We start from the raw sequence: 16,380 nt of genomic DNA, 5'->3' as shown, positions 1-16,380 counted from the left end.
AATTAGATAGAGAGGACTGAGAGGCTTTCAGGGACTTCCTAGTTCTTGCTGTGGACCCTGAAGTTAGTTCACAGTGAGGTTTAAGAGAGAGTTCTTCTGGGTCTTTGGTATTCAACTTGTGGAAGATCATGTTTACATGTTCTCACATCTCAGGTAGTTAAGAGAAACATCCTACTTTCCTGGGAGTTGGGCAATGGATTCGCCTGGATTTACCTACAGAGAAACTAAAAAAGTAAAATCAAACAGCTGATGTGTGAGCTGGTGTCATTTTTACAGGATTCTAATTGATCTCTCTCTGTCTTGTAAAATATATAGGCTGAACACAGCTCTTATTTCAATGACACCTAGAAGGATTAACAACCACAAATGTGATGACAGCATCATAGGAAAACAAATCTGTGCTTGACAGAGCAACATTTGTGGGACTTGAAAGTAATTGTCATCAAACTGAAAAAGGCTGTTGTTGCATTTCAAGGAAAATGATAAGTCTCCAGGAAAACAGGGATCTAGTTCTAGTTCCACCACTAACTAACCACTTGACGACTGTTTCAGTTTCTTACTTAGGGGATGGAAGGGAAGAATAGCTGATTTGGCATTTGCAGAAATAATATATGAGAAAGGTATTTAGAGAAATTTAAATAGTCTACTTCAGTTCAGTAATTTAAAAATCAGAAATTAAGCTGGGTGGGGTGGCACGTGTCTGTAATCCCTGTGTCTCAGGAGACTGAGGCAGAAGGATACCAAGTTCCAGGCTAGCCTCAGCAACTTAACTAGGCCCTAAGCAATTTAGTGAGACTCTGACTCAAAAAATGAAAGAGCTAGGGACTCGGGTTGTGGTTCAATGGTGAAGCACTGGGTTTGAGTCTTAGCACCACATAGAAATAAATAAAATAAAGGTCCCTTGACAACTAAAAAATATTTTAAAATAAATAAATAAATAAATACATAAATAAAAGGGCTGGGGATGTAGCTCAGTGGTTAAGTGCCCCTGGATTCAATCTCTAGTACCAAAAATAAATAAATAAATAAATAAATAAATAAATAAATAAATAAATAAATAAATAAAAATAAAAATTTAAAAGGTTTTAAGTAGCATATTTTCAAAAGATTCTGCTCAGTTAAGTTGCCTAATGTATAACACAATAGCAAAATATTGCATATCTATGACTCCATTGGAAGTAAGAGAAACACCAAAGAAAACAGCGTGTGGTCAGGAAAATCTGGAGCTTTGTTTCTAATTTGCCCCTTATGGAACAAATTCTGCAATATTTGGCATATTGTTTTGACTGAAATTTTGTTATATTTCAAAATAGATTTAATAGTTCTCATCTTGGGGAATAAACCAAGAGTTGAAATGCAAGCCTGCATTAAATATTAACCACTTGATTATCAAAACCACAAATAACCACATAATGTATCTTTCTTCTGTTTGCATGATGCTCACAGGCTTTCCTTTTCTCTTTGGTGAAACAGGATGTTGCCTGATGGCTGTTTCAATACAAAAACTGAGAGGAACTTGTGGTCACACCTCAGGGTACATAAGTTGAAGGATGTCAAGTGAAAGTTTAAAACTCAAAGTTCCTAAAAGTCTCAACAAGACACAGATATCAATATATCTCAGATGTTATGGTGTTTATCTAAGCTGAGCTGAGGATTGCTGGAATAGACAACAGACACTCTCCCTGCTTCTTGAATATTGTAGTTCCCTCTTATGCATGACTTTGCTTTTCACAGTTTCAGTTTCCTGCAGTCATCGGGTTCCAAAAATATTAAGTCAAAAATTCCCCAGAATTAAATTTAAAAGTTTTAAATACATTTTATAACAGTATGTTATTATAATCATCTTTTTACTGCAGTACTGGAGATGGAATCCAGGGGCACTTTACTACTGCGTTTCATCCTTAGTCCCTTTCATTTCATTTTCAGACAGGGTCTCACTAAATTTCCCAGACTGTCCTCAAACTTGAATCCTCTGTCCTCAGCCTCCTGATCCCTAGGATTACGGGTGTGTACTACCATATCCAGTTCATTTTATTTTATTATTAGTTATTGTTGTTGATCTCTTACTGAGTCTAATTTTAAAATTAAATATTGTTGCCCAGTGCGATAGATAGTGCATGCCTATGATCCCAGTGGCTCAGGAGGCTGAGGCAGGAGGATTGTGAGTTCAAAGCCAGCCTCAGCAAAAGTGAGGTGCTAAGCAACTCAGTGAACCCCGTCTCTAAATAAAATTCAAAATAGGGCTGAGGATGTGGCCCAGTGGTCAAGTTTCCCTGAGTTCAATCCCTAGTACCCCCCCCCCCCAATTTAAACATTATTATAGCTATGCACATATAGGAAAAAACAGTATATGTGGGGATGGATACTGTCTGCAGTTTCAGCATCCACAGAGCATTTTGGACAGTATCTCCTGCAGATTAGGAGAGACTACTGTATATTCTATCCTAGGCAAACACATGAACATGTAAAATGAATTAACAATGGGGTAATCAAGAACTGCAGATTCCTGCACGTGAGCTTCCTGTGTGAGTCTTAGCTTGTGTTCTACCACCTAAGCTGTAGCATCAACTTCACTGAGGTCAGATGACCTAAGTATGCAAGGACTGAATTAAATAAAATTACATTCCTTACAATAAAATTCCATTCAAACTACCAGAATCCAACAATCTTACCTGCTGGTTTGATCTGACATCGCTGAAACTCATTTTTTTCCCCAAGTCTAGAATCACTGCATTCTTAGCTTCACGAATGTAATCATCACTCATTGGTTGAGGAGACTTTGTATTTTTTTTCATTAATCCCTGGGAGGGCCTATAAAATAAATTCACACAGAACACATCATGAAGAGCATGAAGCATTGTACAAAGGCCTAGAAATCAGATACCAGTAGTTATTAGGCACTTGTGGGATTAAGCACTATACAGAGAATCTGTTTCTAGAGATATTTTTAAAAATTTTTAGTTATTAAAAATCATTCAAAGCTCAAGTTGAAGTTTTTCTTTTTTGTAAACCTTATTAATTCCTTATAATCACAAGGATTATAATTTGCTTTACTTTTAGAACACAACCAATTTGTAGGATTCTATTTCCCACTGAGTTTGCTAGTTTCATTGTTAAATAATTTTCCTAAGTCATTTTGTTTCTTTGTTATTATTACATTATTTTTTTCTTGTGGATGGAAGAAATATGTGTTTTCTGACCTATGTTAGTCAAATTTTCTGATTTCCAAATATGGAAGTCATTTAATTCTTTTTAAATAAATTTCTTGTGGAGCCCTCTGAATTTCTATTTTACTTTGGAGTCAGTGTCAGAAACTGCTAGTGCCTGCCAGCATTCACATCCTCTTCTTTGGCACAAAACAAATACATCTCCAGGCTCCTTGTAATTAGACAGACATGCCGACAGAGGTATAGCTAATAGGCCTGACAGAAGGGATGTAAACTTCTCGGCTATGTGTTCCAACTTCTCCTGTGTGCTATCTTCCCTCTTTCTCTTTCCACCAACCAAATGAAGAAGACTCTTAAAGACCTGGGAAATGGAGGGGTCCTGGGTGCCTGAATGACAGAATGGAAAAGACATCCCATAAACACGGTATAATCACACATTTCCAGCTTCAACTTGAGGTGGGAAACATATCCTTCAAGTGAGACATGTTTAGAGACACAGGGAAATACTTAATAAGACCTAAATCTTTTGACTCGGTGAATAATGTTTACAAAATAATAACGTGCCAATATAATTTACTGCTTTTGAAAATGTTTAGACTTGATCTATAGAAAAAATAAAGATTTAATTGTGATTATAGAATTAAAAAAATCATTCAAAGCAATCATGCTCTGTGTTCAAGGTCCTTGAAACCCATTTTTTGTCTAACAGAGAGGATTTATCTAGGAATCCACTAAACAAGACTCTTGCTCCAGACCAGGCTATTCTAGGCATAGGTTCCCACTTAACTGGCAACTCTTCCATCAAAAAACTTTAATGACACTTACGTGGATGGTGCACTTTTAGGTAGTCCCATGGCATTGGTGGGTGGGATGACAGGGAGAGATGGCAGAACAGAGCTGAGGAAAGCCACTGGGTTCTGAATCCGGTTGGTGGGAGAGACAGGAGTTGGTGACACACAGTGAGGCTGAAACTGGTTTCCACTAGGGATGGAAAACACAAGTGGTGGTGGTGCTGGCTCTGCTGGACCTGGAGGGGGTGGCTCATTTGAGATGGAAATGGAGCCTGGAGATTTGGTTTGCACAGAGGGGTGAGAAAGTAAGAGGCTTTCTTTGCTCACTGTCCTCTGAATGGGTTGGGAAGTGCTGCTGAAGGTGAACACTGGAGAGCTGGATGGGGACACAGTGGTTGCTGTGGTATTCGAAGAGGGGAAGAAATGCTTCGGCCTGGCCAAGCTGAATGTCTGTGATGGAGGGGCCTTCACCTGCTTGCTGGAGGTGGTCACTGCCGGGGGAGCCACGGAGTTCAAAACACTCATGTTGAAAGGAAACTCTTTAGGCGATGAAGGAGATGGGTTTTGCAAATGTTGTTGTTCTAGTAGAACTTGGTTATGAAGTTGTTGTAACTGAGTGGAATCACTGCACACAAAACAAGAGTGGAGAGAGAGGAGAGAAGCATTACCATCAGCCTCACCCTTCAGAAAATGTATATGGACTGTTTATATCCTGATGCTGATTATGAACCCACAACCAGAGCAGCAAGAAATCAGCTCATCAATTACTGGTGAGTTTGTCTTTCCTTCTTCCTCTAAGGGCTTTATGGCACATTGTATTCTTTGTGCTGTGACCCTGGAGTTGTGCAACATAGAATGTCTATAAATTAGAAAAGAGAGAGAGAGAGAGAGACAATGTTCCTTACTATCCCAACCTTGGATAGGCGCTGAGCTATGCACAGGTGTGAGTTCCTGCAAGGGCTGATTTCTCTGAGACAATATGCTGTATTAATCACTTTTCTTTCAAGGCCTGTGCATGCCAAGCACACACTTCACCATTGAGCTACAACCCTCACATCTTGATTTTTCTTAAATTTTTTGGAGTTTAACACCTTTTTTCCTTCTTTTCATTAACATTTCCAATATATCATAGGTGGAAAGGGTGACTTCACAAAATAAAGACTGAGTTCTATTTTCATTACTGCTGTGGAGTGCTACAAATTGAGTAATCCTTTGCTCATCTATGAAAAAAAACTCTTTGTTTTAAATAAAACTAAGAATTCAAGAGCATTGGTTCCTTGGCACAGTAACTTTCTCTGCTTCCTCCCCCTCTCCCTCATATTATAAGTGAGTTCTTAAGCCAAGAGAGTAGTATAATTAAAATTTAATTAAACCTTTTCATTGCTTCATAATTGAAAAATTAAGCAATCAAAAGAAGCAGAAATACCTCTGTTGTATTTTCCTCTGAAAAATATTAACAGTAAACATCATTTCTGCTGGTATTGACTTTTCTGATGATATGAAAGTATAAAAAAACCTTCTAATTTTTAATGGATCTCATATTTGGCAGGTCATATTGTGATTGCTGTAGAATAAAGTGTTACGTGGTTTTCAGAACATGTTTGTAGTCTAAGTAAATTTTAATCTGATGACATTGCAGAAATATTGTAGTATGGTTATAAGAATTGCAAAGGTAATGCATGAATAATTATCTTAGGTGAGGAAAGGATGATAAGGAGAGGCCAGGAAGTCATTTGGTATTGAATTGCTCTTATTTTTCTTTATTTCCCATTGAATAAAAGCTAAGATCCAGTTTTCTCCTACAAGTAAGAATTTAAATGGCCTGTTAGCCTCTACTGTTCAGTGGACCTTATTGGGTTAGAGAGGTTCACAAACCTTAAATAAAATGATACATAGGATTTAGGGTCAAATTATTTTGATTGAGATTCTGAAAGAATTCAGTTGAGACTATGTCTTTCAAAAGTTTTTTTTTTTTTTTCATTGAAAGAACCTCATCTTATTTCAGAGAGGTCTTTAAACAGCTGTTTGAATTAGCTTATTCATTATATCAGGACAAGGAATTGATTCCAATCTTTTTTTGTTTGTTTGTTTGTTTTTTGGTACCAGGGTTTGAACCTTAACCACTGAGCCACATCCACAGCCATTTTATTTTATTTTTTCAGAGAAAGGGTCTCACTAAGTTGCTTAGGGTCTAGCTAAGTTGCTGAGGCTGGCTTTGAACTTGCAATCCTCCTGCCTCAGCCTTCTGAGCCAGTGGGATTACAGGTGTGTACCACAGCACCCAGCTCAAAAACTTTCATTGAGTCTTCTGAGTGTCTACCTTGCTAGGTTGAAGATATAAATATGCCTGAGAGCTTTTGAGTACTGACAAATCTAGTGGGACATCCATCCATCCAATGCTGACATATAATAACCAGTGATTATTTACAAATAACATCTGGAATCTGTCATTTCCTAACGAAGGCGCAAAATGCAATGAAAGAGTGAAAGAAGAGAAGATGAATTACCATACATACTAGTTCAAAAATCCTGAGTGATTCCTCTTGTGCCAAGTAACACCCTGCCAATAAATTGCTATAAATTCAGCTGCTCATTTCTAGTTGCTATGCAGATTTCTGATATCAGGTTTATACTAAGGCTTTCTTGCCATATATTTATCAACTCTCTTCTCTTACTTAGTTTAAATAGATGGATAGAAAGACATATTGAGTCCTAATTCTGACTCAATCCCTATTATGTGTGTGACTTTGGGTAGTCTCAGGACTTTTCTGATCCAGAGTCCCTTATAAGTAAAATAGTAATAATATCTCAGTATTGTTGTGAGAAGTGATGGCTCTGTGTGTGTGTGTGTGTGTGTGTGTGTATGTGTGACTATAAAAGTCAACTTTCAAAATTTGTAAGAATGAACATATGTGTTTCAGAATGATAAGGATATGAAAGAATTTATTAGGGATTTTGAAAAAAAATTGTTTTTGGCACTGGAGATTTAACCCAGAGGTCATTTATCACTGAGCCCTTATTATTTTTTTTTAAATAATATTTCTTGATAGGTTGCTTAGGGCCTCACTAAGTTGCTGAGGCTGGTCTCAAACTTGCAGTCCTCCTGGCTCATTCCCCCGAGTTACTGGGATTACAGTTGTACACCACCATGCACAGTAGGAATTTTGAAATTTTGAGATAAAATGTCACATAATCATAACACAACAAACTTGAGTATTAAGTACTTTTGAAAGCCTTTTTGGCATCAATGTTGGGCAGTGTGTTCTAGAGTTAGCTCTTTCTGGCTCAGAAAGACAACTAGAGTGCATCTCCTCCGAACTACTGATTCAGTGTCCTTCTTTTGTAATTTGAAATCTGCAATGGTGGAAGGAAATTGGCAAGTGCTAAACATTATGGATTTCTCACCCTGTCAGTTTTTAAACATTTCCAAGGACATCACTGAGTAATATAAGTAGATGGGCTATGGTTTTTGAGGTGCTCACTGACTGGTAGCACATTATATCACCTGGAAACTGTAAAATATAAACAAACCTCACTGATTTAGGCACCAATACCCAGAGAGTTAATTGGAATGGGAAGGGATCCAGGTCCAGTTATTATTATCTTTTGTGAATGTAAGTCAGTTGTTCTTAAAGTTCAGCCAGACTTAGTATATCCTGTAGGGCTGGTTAAAACACGAACTCTAGGCCTGCCGTGTCCAATTCAGAGTAATGCTCTTACTGTAAGGTCATAGGTGATCTTATATGCATCCAGGACTCAGAACCAATGTTACACAGAAACACTTGTCCCCAAAGCATAGGCTTTCCCAGTATATCCTGACTTTTGTCTGACATTTTACATTTTAAATGTTAACAATTGTTTTGTTTCCTGGGTATGGAAGGTAGCAATTCAGGTCATTTCTCTAATTCTAACAAATGGTTTCCAAATTGGTTGCACATTAAAATAATCCACGGAGAGATTCTGGTTCAATTGAGATGGAAAGCATAATTTAAAAAAAAAAAACCTCCACATTTTATTCTAGAGTGTAAGTAGGATGAAAAATCACTGCTTTGAACAGCTTGATATTCAAGTAGAAAATTTCAAAGTCAGACTTATCTAGGCTTTGGTGATATGGTGTTTAAGAATGACAGCCTCCATTCCTGGGGCAGTTTTAAAATTGACATTATCTCTATTTTCCATATGAATGACAAACTGAAGGAATAAGCAAAACACTATATCCTTGAGAAGAATGAGTATATATTTTTAATGCAAAACTTGTGAGGTTAAAACCAGTGGGATTAAAATTAGTAAGAGAAATTCCAACACAATGAAATGACAAATTTTTGAGGTGATGGATATACTAATTACCTTATTCGATCAGTATACATTATATTCGTGTATTGAAATATCACACTTTATCCCATAAATATGTGCAATTATTCTGAGGCAATTTTTAAAAAACTGGCAAGAAAAGTTATAGGCATATGGATTTATAAAAGGTGTGTATGTGTATGTGTGAAGATACATACATATACATTCACACTTATACTAGTGTAAAATATGTACACACAATTAAGAGAAGACTTAAGGAAATCAAGAAATACCAAGGAAGTATATAGAGCTTAAGACTATATTTTTAGAGGGTACCACTACATAAATTAACAGAAAGAATTTTTTTAACTAATTAGAAATTTCATATGTCTACTTAATTCTCCCCTTCATAAAGAACCTGATTTTATTCATGGTGGCAGTATGTGCAGCTAACTTTGCAATTATTATACCATATGCCTAAATTTTGGCCAATGAGATAAAAGCAGAAAATTTTTGATGACACCTCTAAAAAGATTCCTTAAAAGGGCTTCTGACATTAAGAATGTGACTCCTGGGCTGGGGTTGTAGCTCAATGGTAAAGCTCTTGCTTAGCACATGTGAGGCACTGGGTTCAATCCTCAACACCACATAAAAATTAATTAATTCATTCATTTAAGGTATTGTGTCCATCTACAACTAAAAAAAGAAAAAAAAAAAGAACGTGACTTTTGCCCATTCACTCTTCCTGCTACCTGAAATGCAAACATGATGACTAGATGATCATCAGCTATCTTGGACTACAGAAGGTCCCTAGAGAAGCCATCATTGGAGATAGCAGATGGGAAAGATAGGAGATTTTTCCCCCCTGTATATGTTCTGGGAATTGAACCTAGGAGAGTTCCAACACTGTGATACACCCCCTGCTCTTTTATTTTTTTTTATTTAGAGACAGTTTCTCACTAAATTGCCCTTGAACTTGCAATCCTCTTGCCTCAGACTTAGAGTCATTGGGATTATAAGTAGTGCTCCATGACTGGTGGACACTGGGTTCTTTATGACCATGTAACTACCAAAACAGCCCCAGAATGCCTTATTTACTTCCTTTTTTTGTGAGAGAAAATAAACCCTCATGTGTTTATTTTGGCTTTCTGTAATATGAAGCTCCATTTAACCCTAACCAACATACCTAATAGCCCCTAACATAGTCCCTGGGTAAAAGAAATCCCTACAAAGGCAATCCCCAAGGATGTTGTTTGGGGTTACCTATTCCCCCAACTCCCTCCTTTGAGTACTTCCATACATGGCTCCTGATCTGACCCATGTAACTTTTCTTCCTTCCAAACAAATCCTCTGCACAGCTAGGTTGGGGTGGTCACCTGACCAGTCTGGACCAATTAGAATTTGGAATCAAGCTGCTGAGAACAAGTAAATCAGGTGTGGTATTTGGCACAGATCATGTTAGAGAGGGGGAACTTAGTCATGATGGGTCACAAAAGAATTGATAAGTCTGCAAATGTTGAAGAATAGAGCAGATATGTAAAGAAAAACAAAGAGACACCCAGACAGAAGGTGAGTCAGCTGGATGAGCTTCAGTGAGTCAAGGCCAGGAGGCCTAGCTCCCAGCTCTCCAGTTCTTTTGCAGGGAGAGTTTTGTTTTCTGTTCCTGTCTATATCCCTTCAATAATCTCCTCCCTTCTTTTTACTTTAAGTGGATTTTTGCTTCCTGAGACTGGCAGAACTTTGAGGGCACTGAGACATTTGTGGAAGTGACTTGCTTAGACACATTTTATAAAATTGAATTTTATGCCCAGAATTTTGCCTTATGTGTTAAGAATATAGAACTGAAACAGAGGGATGATCTAAATAAATCTTCTCTCTTAGTTCCTGAATAAACCTTCTAGCCTTCACCTGCTCTTAGTTACTTGTTTCTCATGATGGTAACAGTTGATGACATTTGTCTCTCTCCTTTTTATTTTTATTTTTATTTTTGCATTGCTGGGTATAACACAGAGCCCTGCATATGCTAGGCAAGCACTTTACCACTGAGCCAAACCCACAGCCCCTACAGTTGATGAATTTTGATCTGATCACCCTTCCCCACGTCTCAGCCAATAAACATCCCCAAACTTTATTTTTAGGGAGGCAGATTTAGACTTGATCTCGCATCTGCACACCTCATGAATGAACTCTCTTTTGCAAAACTCTTGGTTTCAGTGATTGGCATGCTGTGTGGTGGGCAACATGGGCCTGCCTGGTTCAGTAACAAAACTAAACAGCATGACTTGTGTCCCATGAACATTTCATGGTTAGTAGTGAGCAATTCATAGTGGGAACACTATTGCTGTAGATGTTCTTGTTGATACTTAAAAAGTTTTGTGGAATTATAAACATAATTTCTATCATTTTGTTGTGTAGATGAAACTGAACATACTAGTATCATGCTTTGTATTTTTTCTTTTTTAATGGTACTTGAGATTAAACTCAGGGGCACTGGACCACTGAGCCACATCCCAGCCCTGTTTTATTTTTATTTTTTATTTTTATTTTTTTAGAGACGGAGTCTCACTGAGTTGGCATAGTGTCTTTTCCTTGCTGAGGCTGGCTTTGAACTCTCAATCCTCCTGCCTCAGCCTCCCAAGCCTCTGGGATTACAGGAGTGCACCACTGCACCCAGCTATTCTTTGTATTTGCTTTGGTTTGGATGATCATCAAACATTGCCACACAGCTCTGACAGAGGTTCTCTAGAGAGTTATGGTACAACCACAGTTTCTGGGTTGAATCACAAAACCATCACTTCTTTCATCCAGTGATATTTATATAAAACCTACTGTAATTAATATAGTGTATCCAGCAATAGCAAAGAACTATCTAAAAAAAACTAAATAGCTTTCCATAATCACTACAAAAGCTTAAATTGAAGCAGAAATGGGAAACACAAGGTTGAAATCACAGACTATCAATGTTACTAGACAGAAGAAAGGGCTTTAGAAAAAGAGCACAAATAGGGTGTGGTGGTGCACGCCTCTAATCTTAGCAATTTAAGAGGATCACAAGTTGGAAGCCAGCCTCAGCAACTGAGTGAGACTCTGTCTCAAAACAAAACAAAAAGGGATATAGCTCAATGATAGAACACCTGTGGGTTCAACCTCCAGTACTGAAAAATAAATAAATAAGAGTATAGACATTTACCCAGAGAACTCTGACCTTAGACAAGTGTCTTTCTGAACAGTGTTTTGAGGTAGAACATTAATAATATGGATGATAGTGAAAGTAAATCCACAGTGATGTAAGGATATACTTTTTTTGGGGTACTGGGGACTGAATTCAGGGATACTCGGTCACTGAGCCACATCCCCAGCCCTATTTTATATTTAATTAGAGACAGGGTCTCACTGAGTTGCTTATTGCCTCTACGTTGCTGAGGCTGGCTTTGAACTTGAGATTCTCTTGTCTCAGCCTCCTGAGCCACTAGGATTATAAGTGTGCACCACCGCAAGGATGTACTTTTACAATGCACTTGATGCATATTTTCTTGTTTGATAATTCCCTTTTCCAAATCCATCATTTAAAAAAATTTATATATATATTAGTTGTTCATGACCTTTATTCTACTTATTTATTTACATGTGGTGCTGAGAATAGAAACCCAGTGCCTCATATGTCAGGCAAGCACTCTACCACTGAGCCCCAACTCCAGCCCCAAATCCATCATTTTTAAGAAGATCAGACTCAACAAAGACTCACAGATACTCTTGGTTATTCATTCTAATTTTTTTACTTACAGTTTGGGTTTGGCCAGAACTGGAGGGGGCTCTTTGACAGGTGAGGAAGGCTCTGGGATTTTTGTGGCCTGTCCGTTGAATCTCTCCGGGAAGGAATTGGGCCTGGTCTGGTTGGTGGTTGCAACTCCACCCTCAGAGGATGCTTCGCTTCCTTTGTCATCTTCAGGCAGGTTGAAGTGTACACGGAGCCCAATCCTGGAGCTGGACCGGGGTTCATTATGATTCACCAGAACCCCTTCTAGTTTGGGCTTGGGGGCCTGTTCCACAGAAGGAGGCTCTGGGTTGGGTGGGGATGGCTGTTGATCAAGAACAGCCAGGTTGGTGGTGGAGCTGGCGGGGTGAAGAGACCCATTATTGCTGAGGTCTTCATTTCCTGAAAGGACAATCACATGACCTGAATTGTTAGCTTTACCCAACAAGGTTGAATGGGATTGTAACTTCAGGTTGGGGCACATGTACAAAAGGGACAGTAATCAAACCAGGTAAGTGTACAATGGAAAAATGTTTGACAAAAACACAGCAGAATCTGGGGTGTTAAAGAAAGGTGAGGATGCAGGAAAATAATAAATTTAAAATGTATGTACTTAGCTGTGGATATTGCTTAGTAGTAGAGCACATACTTAGTAGTCTATAGGCCCTGGGTTTGATCCCCAGCACCACTAAAAACAAAAACAAAAAGCCAACAAAACAAAATGAAAAATAAGCATTTTTTTGGAAAGAAATTTGGGTGTTTAAGACAGGCATGGTGGTGCACATGCACCTGTAATTCCAGTGGCTCAGGAGGCTGAAGCAGGAGGATCAAAAGTTCAGAGCCAGCCTCAGCAACTCAGTGAGGCCCTAAGCAATTTTGCGAGACCCTGTCTCAAAATTCAAAAAGTGTTGGGGAGGAAGAGTAGGAAGAAAAGAGTAACATTAAACAGAGACATGAGATGGGAGGGAAAGGGAGAGAAAAGGGAAATTGCATGGAAATGAAGGGAGACCCTCATTGCTATACAAAATTACATATAAGAGGTTGTGAGGGGAATAGGAAAATAAACAAGGAGAGAAATGAATTACAGTAGATGGGGTAGAGAGAGAAGATGGGAGGGGAGGGGAGGGGGGATAGTAGGGGATAGGAAAGGTTGCAGAATACAACAATTACTAATAGGGCATTATGTAAAATTGTGGATGTGTAACCGATGTGATTCTGCAATCTGCATTTGGGGTAAAATTGGGGGTTCATAACCCACTTCAATCTAATGTATGAAATATGATATGTCAAGAGCTTTGTAATGTTGTGAACAACCAATAATTAAAAAAAAAAAGTGTTGGGGATATATAGCTCAGTGGTTAAACGCCCATTAGTTTAATCCCTGATGAAAAAAAAAAAAGATTTAGGGCTGGGGTTGTAGCTCACTAGTAGAATGCTTGCCTCACACGCGTGAGGCCGTGGGTTTGAACCTGAGCATCACATAAAAATAAATAAATAAATAAAAATTTAGGTGTCTAGTCATTCATATAACACCAAGGAAGGCTGAGGATGTAGTTCAGTGATGGAGAGTTTGCGTACCATACACAAGTCCCTACGTTTGATCCCCAGCACAGCAAAACAAAACAAACACAAACAAAAAAACCCTAAGGAGAGGTTTTCTTATGAAGTATGAAAGCAATAGCTGAATAACTGAGGTGGTACAGGTGGTGGCTTTAAATACAATAAGAAATTGAATATTGGACATGATTCAAGAACATTTTTCTTAATTAAATTCTTTTTTTGATTCATATGTGAAACACTAAGGAAGTATGACAAACTCTGCACACTCACACTCCAACTCAGTCTAAACTGTTCTGGCACTTAAGAAGCCTTACCTCTCACGTCCAGCTGTGCAATGCTTGACACTGTGCCATATTTATTGCTTGCAGTACATGTGAAGCAGCCAGAGTCTTCTGCAAACACTTCAGCAATGACCAAAGTGCAAATTTCCTCTACAAGTCAATAAAACAGAATTATTACTGATTTCATCATGAAAGTGAAATTACAGAATTTACTAATATCAATTAGATGATTCTACAAAAGTCAATACAAGTAAAAAGGGGCTGGGGACTTGGCTCAGTGGTAGAGCATTTGTCTAGCATGCATGAGGCCCTAGGTTTGATCCCCAGCACCTTTAAGGTAAGCTGGCTCCTCTTAACCTCAGGTGATAAATCATGATTGGTAAACCAGTCATGCTAACTATTCTTGTTAAGTGGTAGTATGTGACACTATCTGGTCAATGAGATGTCATGGAAAATCTGCTAGAGAGTTTCTGGGAAAGTTTTCCTTGCCCTTTAAAGGGAACAGAAGCTAGTGCAATTTCCTGTTTTTGTCTCTGGATGTTGTCATGTGGTTGTGATACCTGGAACTGTGGCAGCCATCTTAGGTCCAAGAGTAGAAGCAGCCTAAGAGAATATTTTGCTGATGGCAGAATGCAAAATGGAAAAAAGGCTTGGCCTCTGATGATCTCCAAGCTGCTAAAGTAATCAATACCAGGACTGCCATTTCTTAGGGAGTCTTATTATGTGAGAAAATACCTTTTTTTATTATTGTTTAAGCTGTTTTTATTTAAGTCTTCTTTACTTGCTGTCTAAAGAATCATAAATCATGTAGAAGCAAAGTTTGATTTTGGTGACTCTCAGACCTTATTCTAAACCCTTGGCCTATGCTGCCTTTTCTGTTCCCTTTCCCAAACATTCACACTCTTTATCTTTCAGCAATCCATTCTCAGAAAATGATCTTATAAAGTTATTCACAGGACACTATACCTGCCTGATATTCTGCCTGTGTTCTGTCTCCAAATATATTTGCATTATACAATGTGGGAGTTTTCAGTCATGGAACTGAAAAGGGCAGGACCTGTTTGGGTATATTTTGGGGGTGATTCCGAAGCTATTTTGTGTATTTGACTGCCTAATGAAAACTCCCACTCTGATCGGAAGTATCAAGGGGTTTGATAGTAGCTAGCAATGAGCAGTGAAATGCAGGCAAGGTCACAAGTGTTCTTTAAATTACTTTAGGGTTCTTCTTTAAACTACTTCCAAAGTAGACAAGAAAGCAAAGGGTGGTAGTTAATTTGTAAAAAAATAAATAGAAGCAAAAGGAGCTAATTGGGAAATATGTCAAGAGAAAAGGATTAATGGTACTAACTCTTGACAGGGTCCATTGACGTTGACATAAAGCTAGGAATTATGGCTATCAGTGTCTCCAATTATCTGGGAAGGAAGATTCCTTTCGCACTAAGGTAACTTCTGACCAGCTAAGGACCATGCCCACATTAACATGGGATTGACTTGTAAATGAAGCCACCTAAATAGGAAGGCCACCATGACAGTTCTGGAGAGGACCAACTAAAGTAAAAAACTCCCCCCCCCCCACACTGAAGAAGGAGATGAACACCTGATTGTCAAAAAGTACAGAAGGTGGTCCCCACTTCTGGTAAACATCAAACAGTGGTAATAAAATTGGGGACAGTATTGTCTCCTTTGTTCTCTACTTGGAGACGGCCCATTCTCTCTCTTGAGAGTGTTTTTGCTTAAGCCTCACTTTTCTTTTACTTTATTTCCCCCTCATTTTCACTTCCCATAAAGTTCTCTTGTATGATGTTTGCTATCTGACTTTAAATTTTCTCTTCATCAGAACAAAAGAATCGAGGTTTGAGTTTTAGCTGCCTGCTTTCCTGTTACAAAAGGCCCGAACATTTTTGAAGGGCAAAGTACCACTCCACTATAAGCAAAAAAAAGTAAATCCACTTCTTGTCTTTGCCAAATATCTCTAAGACCTTAGTGTAGGGTCAAGTAACATGGATTTCAAGGTCTTCTTGAGTGAAATTCATTTCCATTCAGTTGTCAGAAAAAAGAATTATGATAATGGAATTCCAAACCATCTTTCTCACCCAGGGATACAAACAATCTGATTCTTCCAGGTGGTTATGGAGAGGGTGCTCAGATGTTCACATCCTGATTTGTGAATGACTTGTATTTTCTAGTGGTAAGAGTTTCACCTACTGTCACTTTCATCTATCTCATCTAGTATTCCCCCAACTAAATATAATAGCATCAAACTAAACATTTTATTGCGTCTCTGCAAATTTCAAAATTTGATGCATCAAATTTGAGGCACATAGGTTGTGGAACTGGAATTGATCTGGTATCAGAAAAATTGCTCTGCCCAGTTTAAGAAAGGTATGATTGGAGGCCAAGGATGGTGGGGAAATAATTCCTGTGAAATAATCCTCAAAACTCAAGAACTAGGGCTGGGGTTATGGCTCAGTGGTAGAGCCTTGCCTGGAATGGTTCAATCCTCAGCACCACATATAAATAAATAAATAAATAAACAA

General features: G+C 38.3%; 1 protein-coding gene across 3 annotated transcripts in view; it reads right to left on the bottom strand.

Annotated features, from left to right (window-relative positions):
• The window catches only part of MYPN (myopalladin), a 95,537-nt gene that overhangs the window by 24,351 nt on the left and 54,806 nt on the right, over window positions 1–16,380 (bottom strand). For all 3 annotated transcript variants that reach the window (XM_081267309.1, XM_081267307.1, XM_081267308.1), the window contains exons 9-12: window positions 13,877–13,993; window positions 12,032–12,404; window positions 3,993–4,583; window positions 2,673–2,811 (exon numbers count right to left, since the gene is read on the bottom strand). In XM_081267309.1, the coding sequence (XP_081123435.1) occupies window positions 2,673–2,811; window positions 3,993–4,583; window positions 12,032–12,404; window positions 13,877–13,993 (1,220 nt within the window). The remainder of the gene's footprint in view (window positions 1–2,672; window positions 2,812–3,992; window positions 4,584–12,031; window positions 12,405–13,876; window positions 13,994–16,380) is intronic.

Source organism: Spermophilus citellus (genome assembly GCF_964194105.1).
Source record: "Spermophilus citellus genome assembly, chromosome: 15".
Taxonomy (NCBI): domain Eukaryota; kingdom Metazoa; phylum Chordata; class Mammalia; order Rodentia; family Sciuridae; genus Spermophilus; species Spermophilus citellus.
Note: the sequence above shows the minus strand (reverse complement) of the source record. Positions and strands in the feature narration are given on the sequence as shown.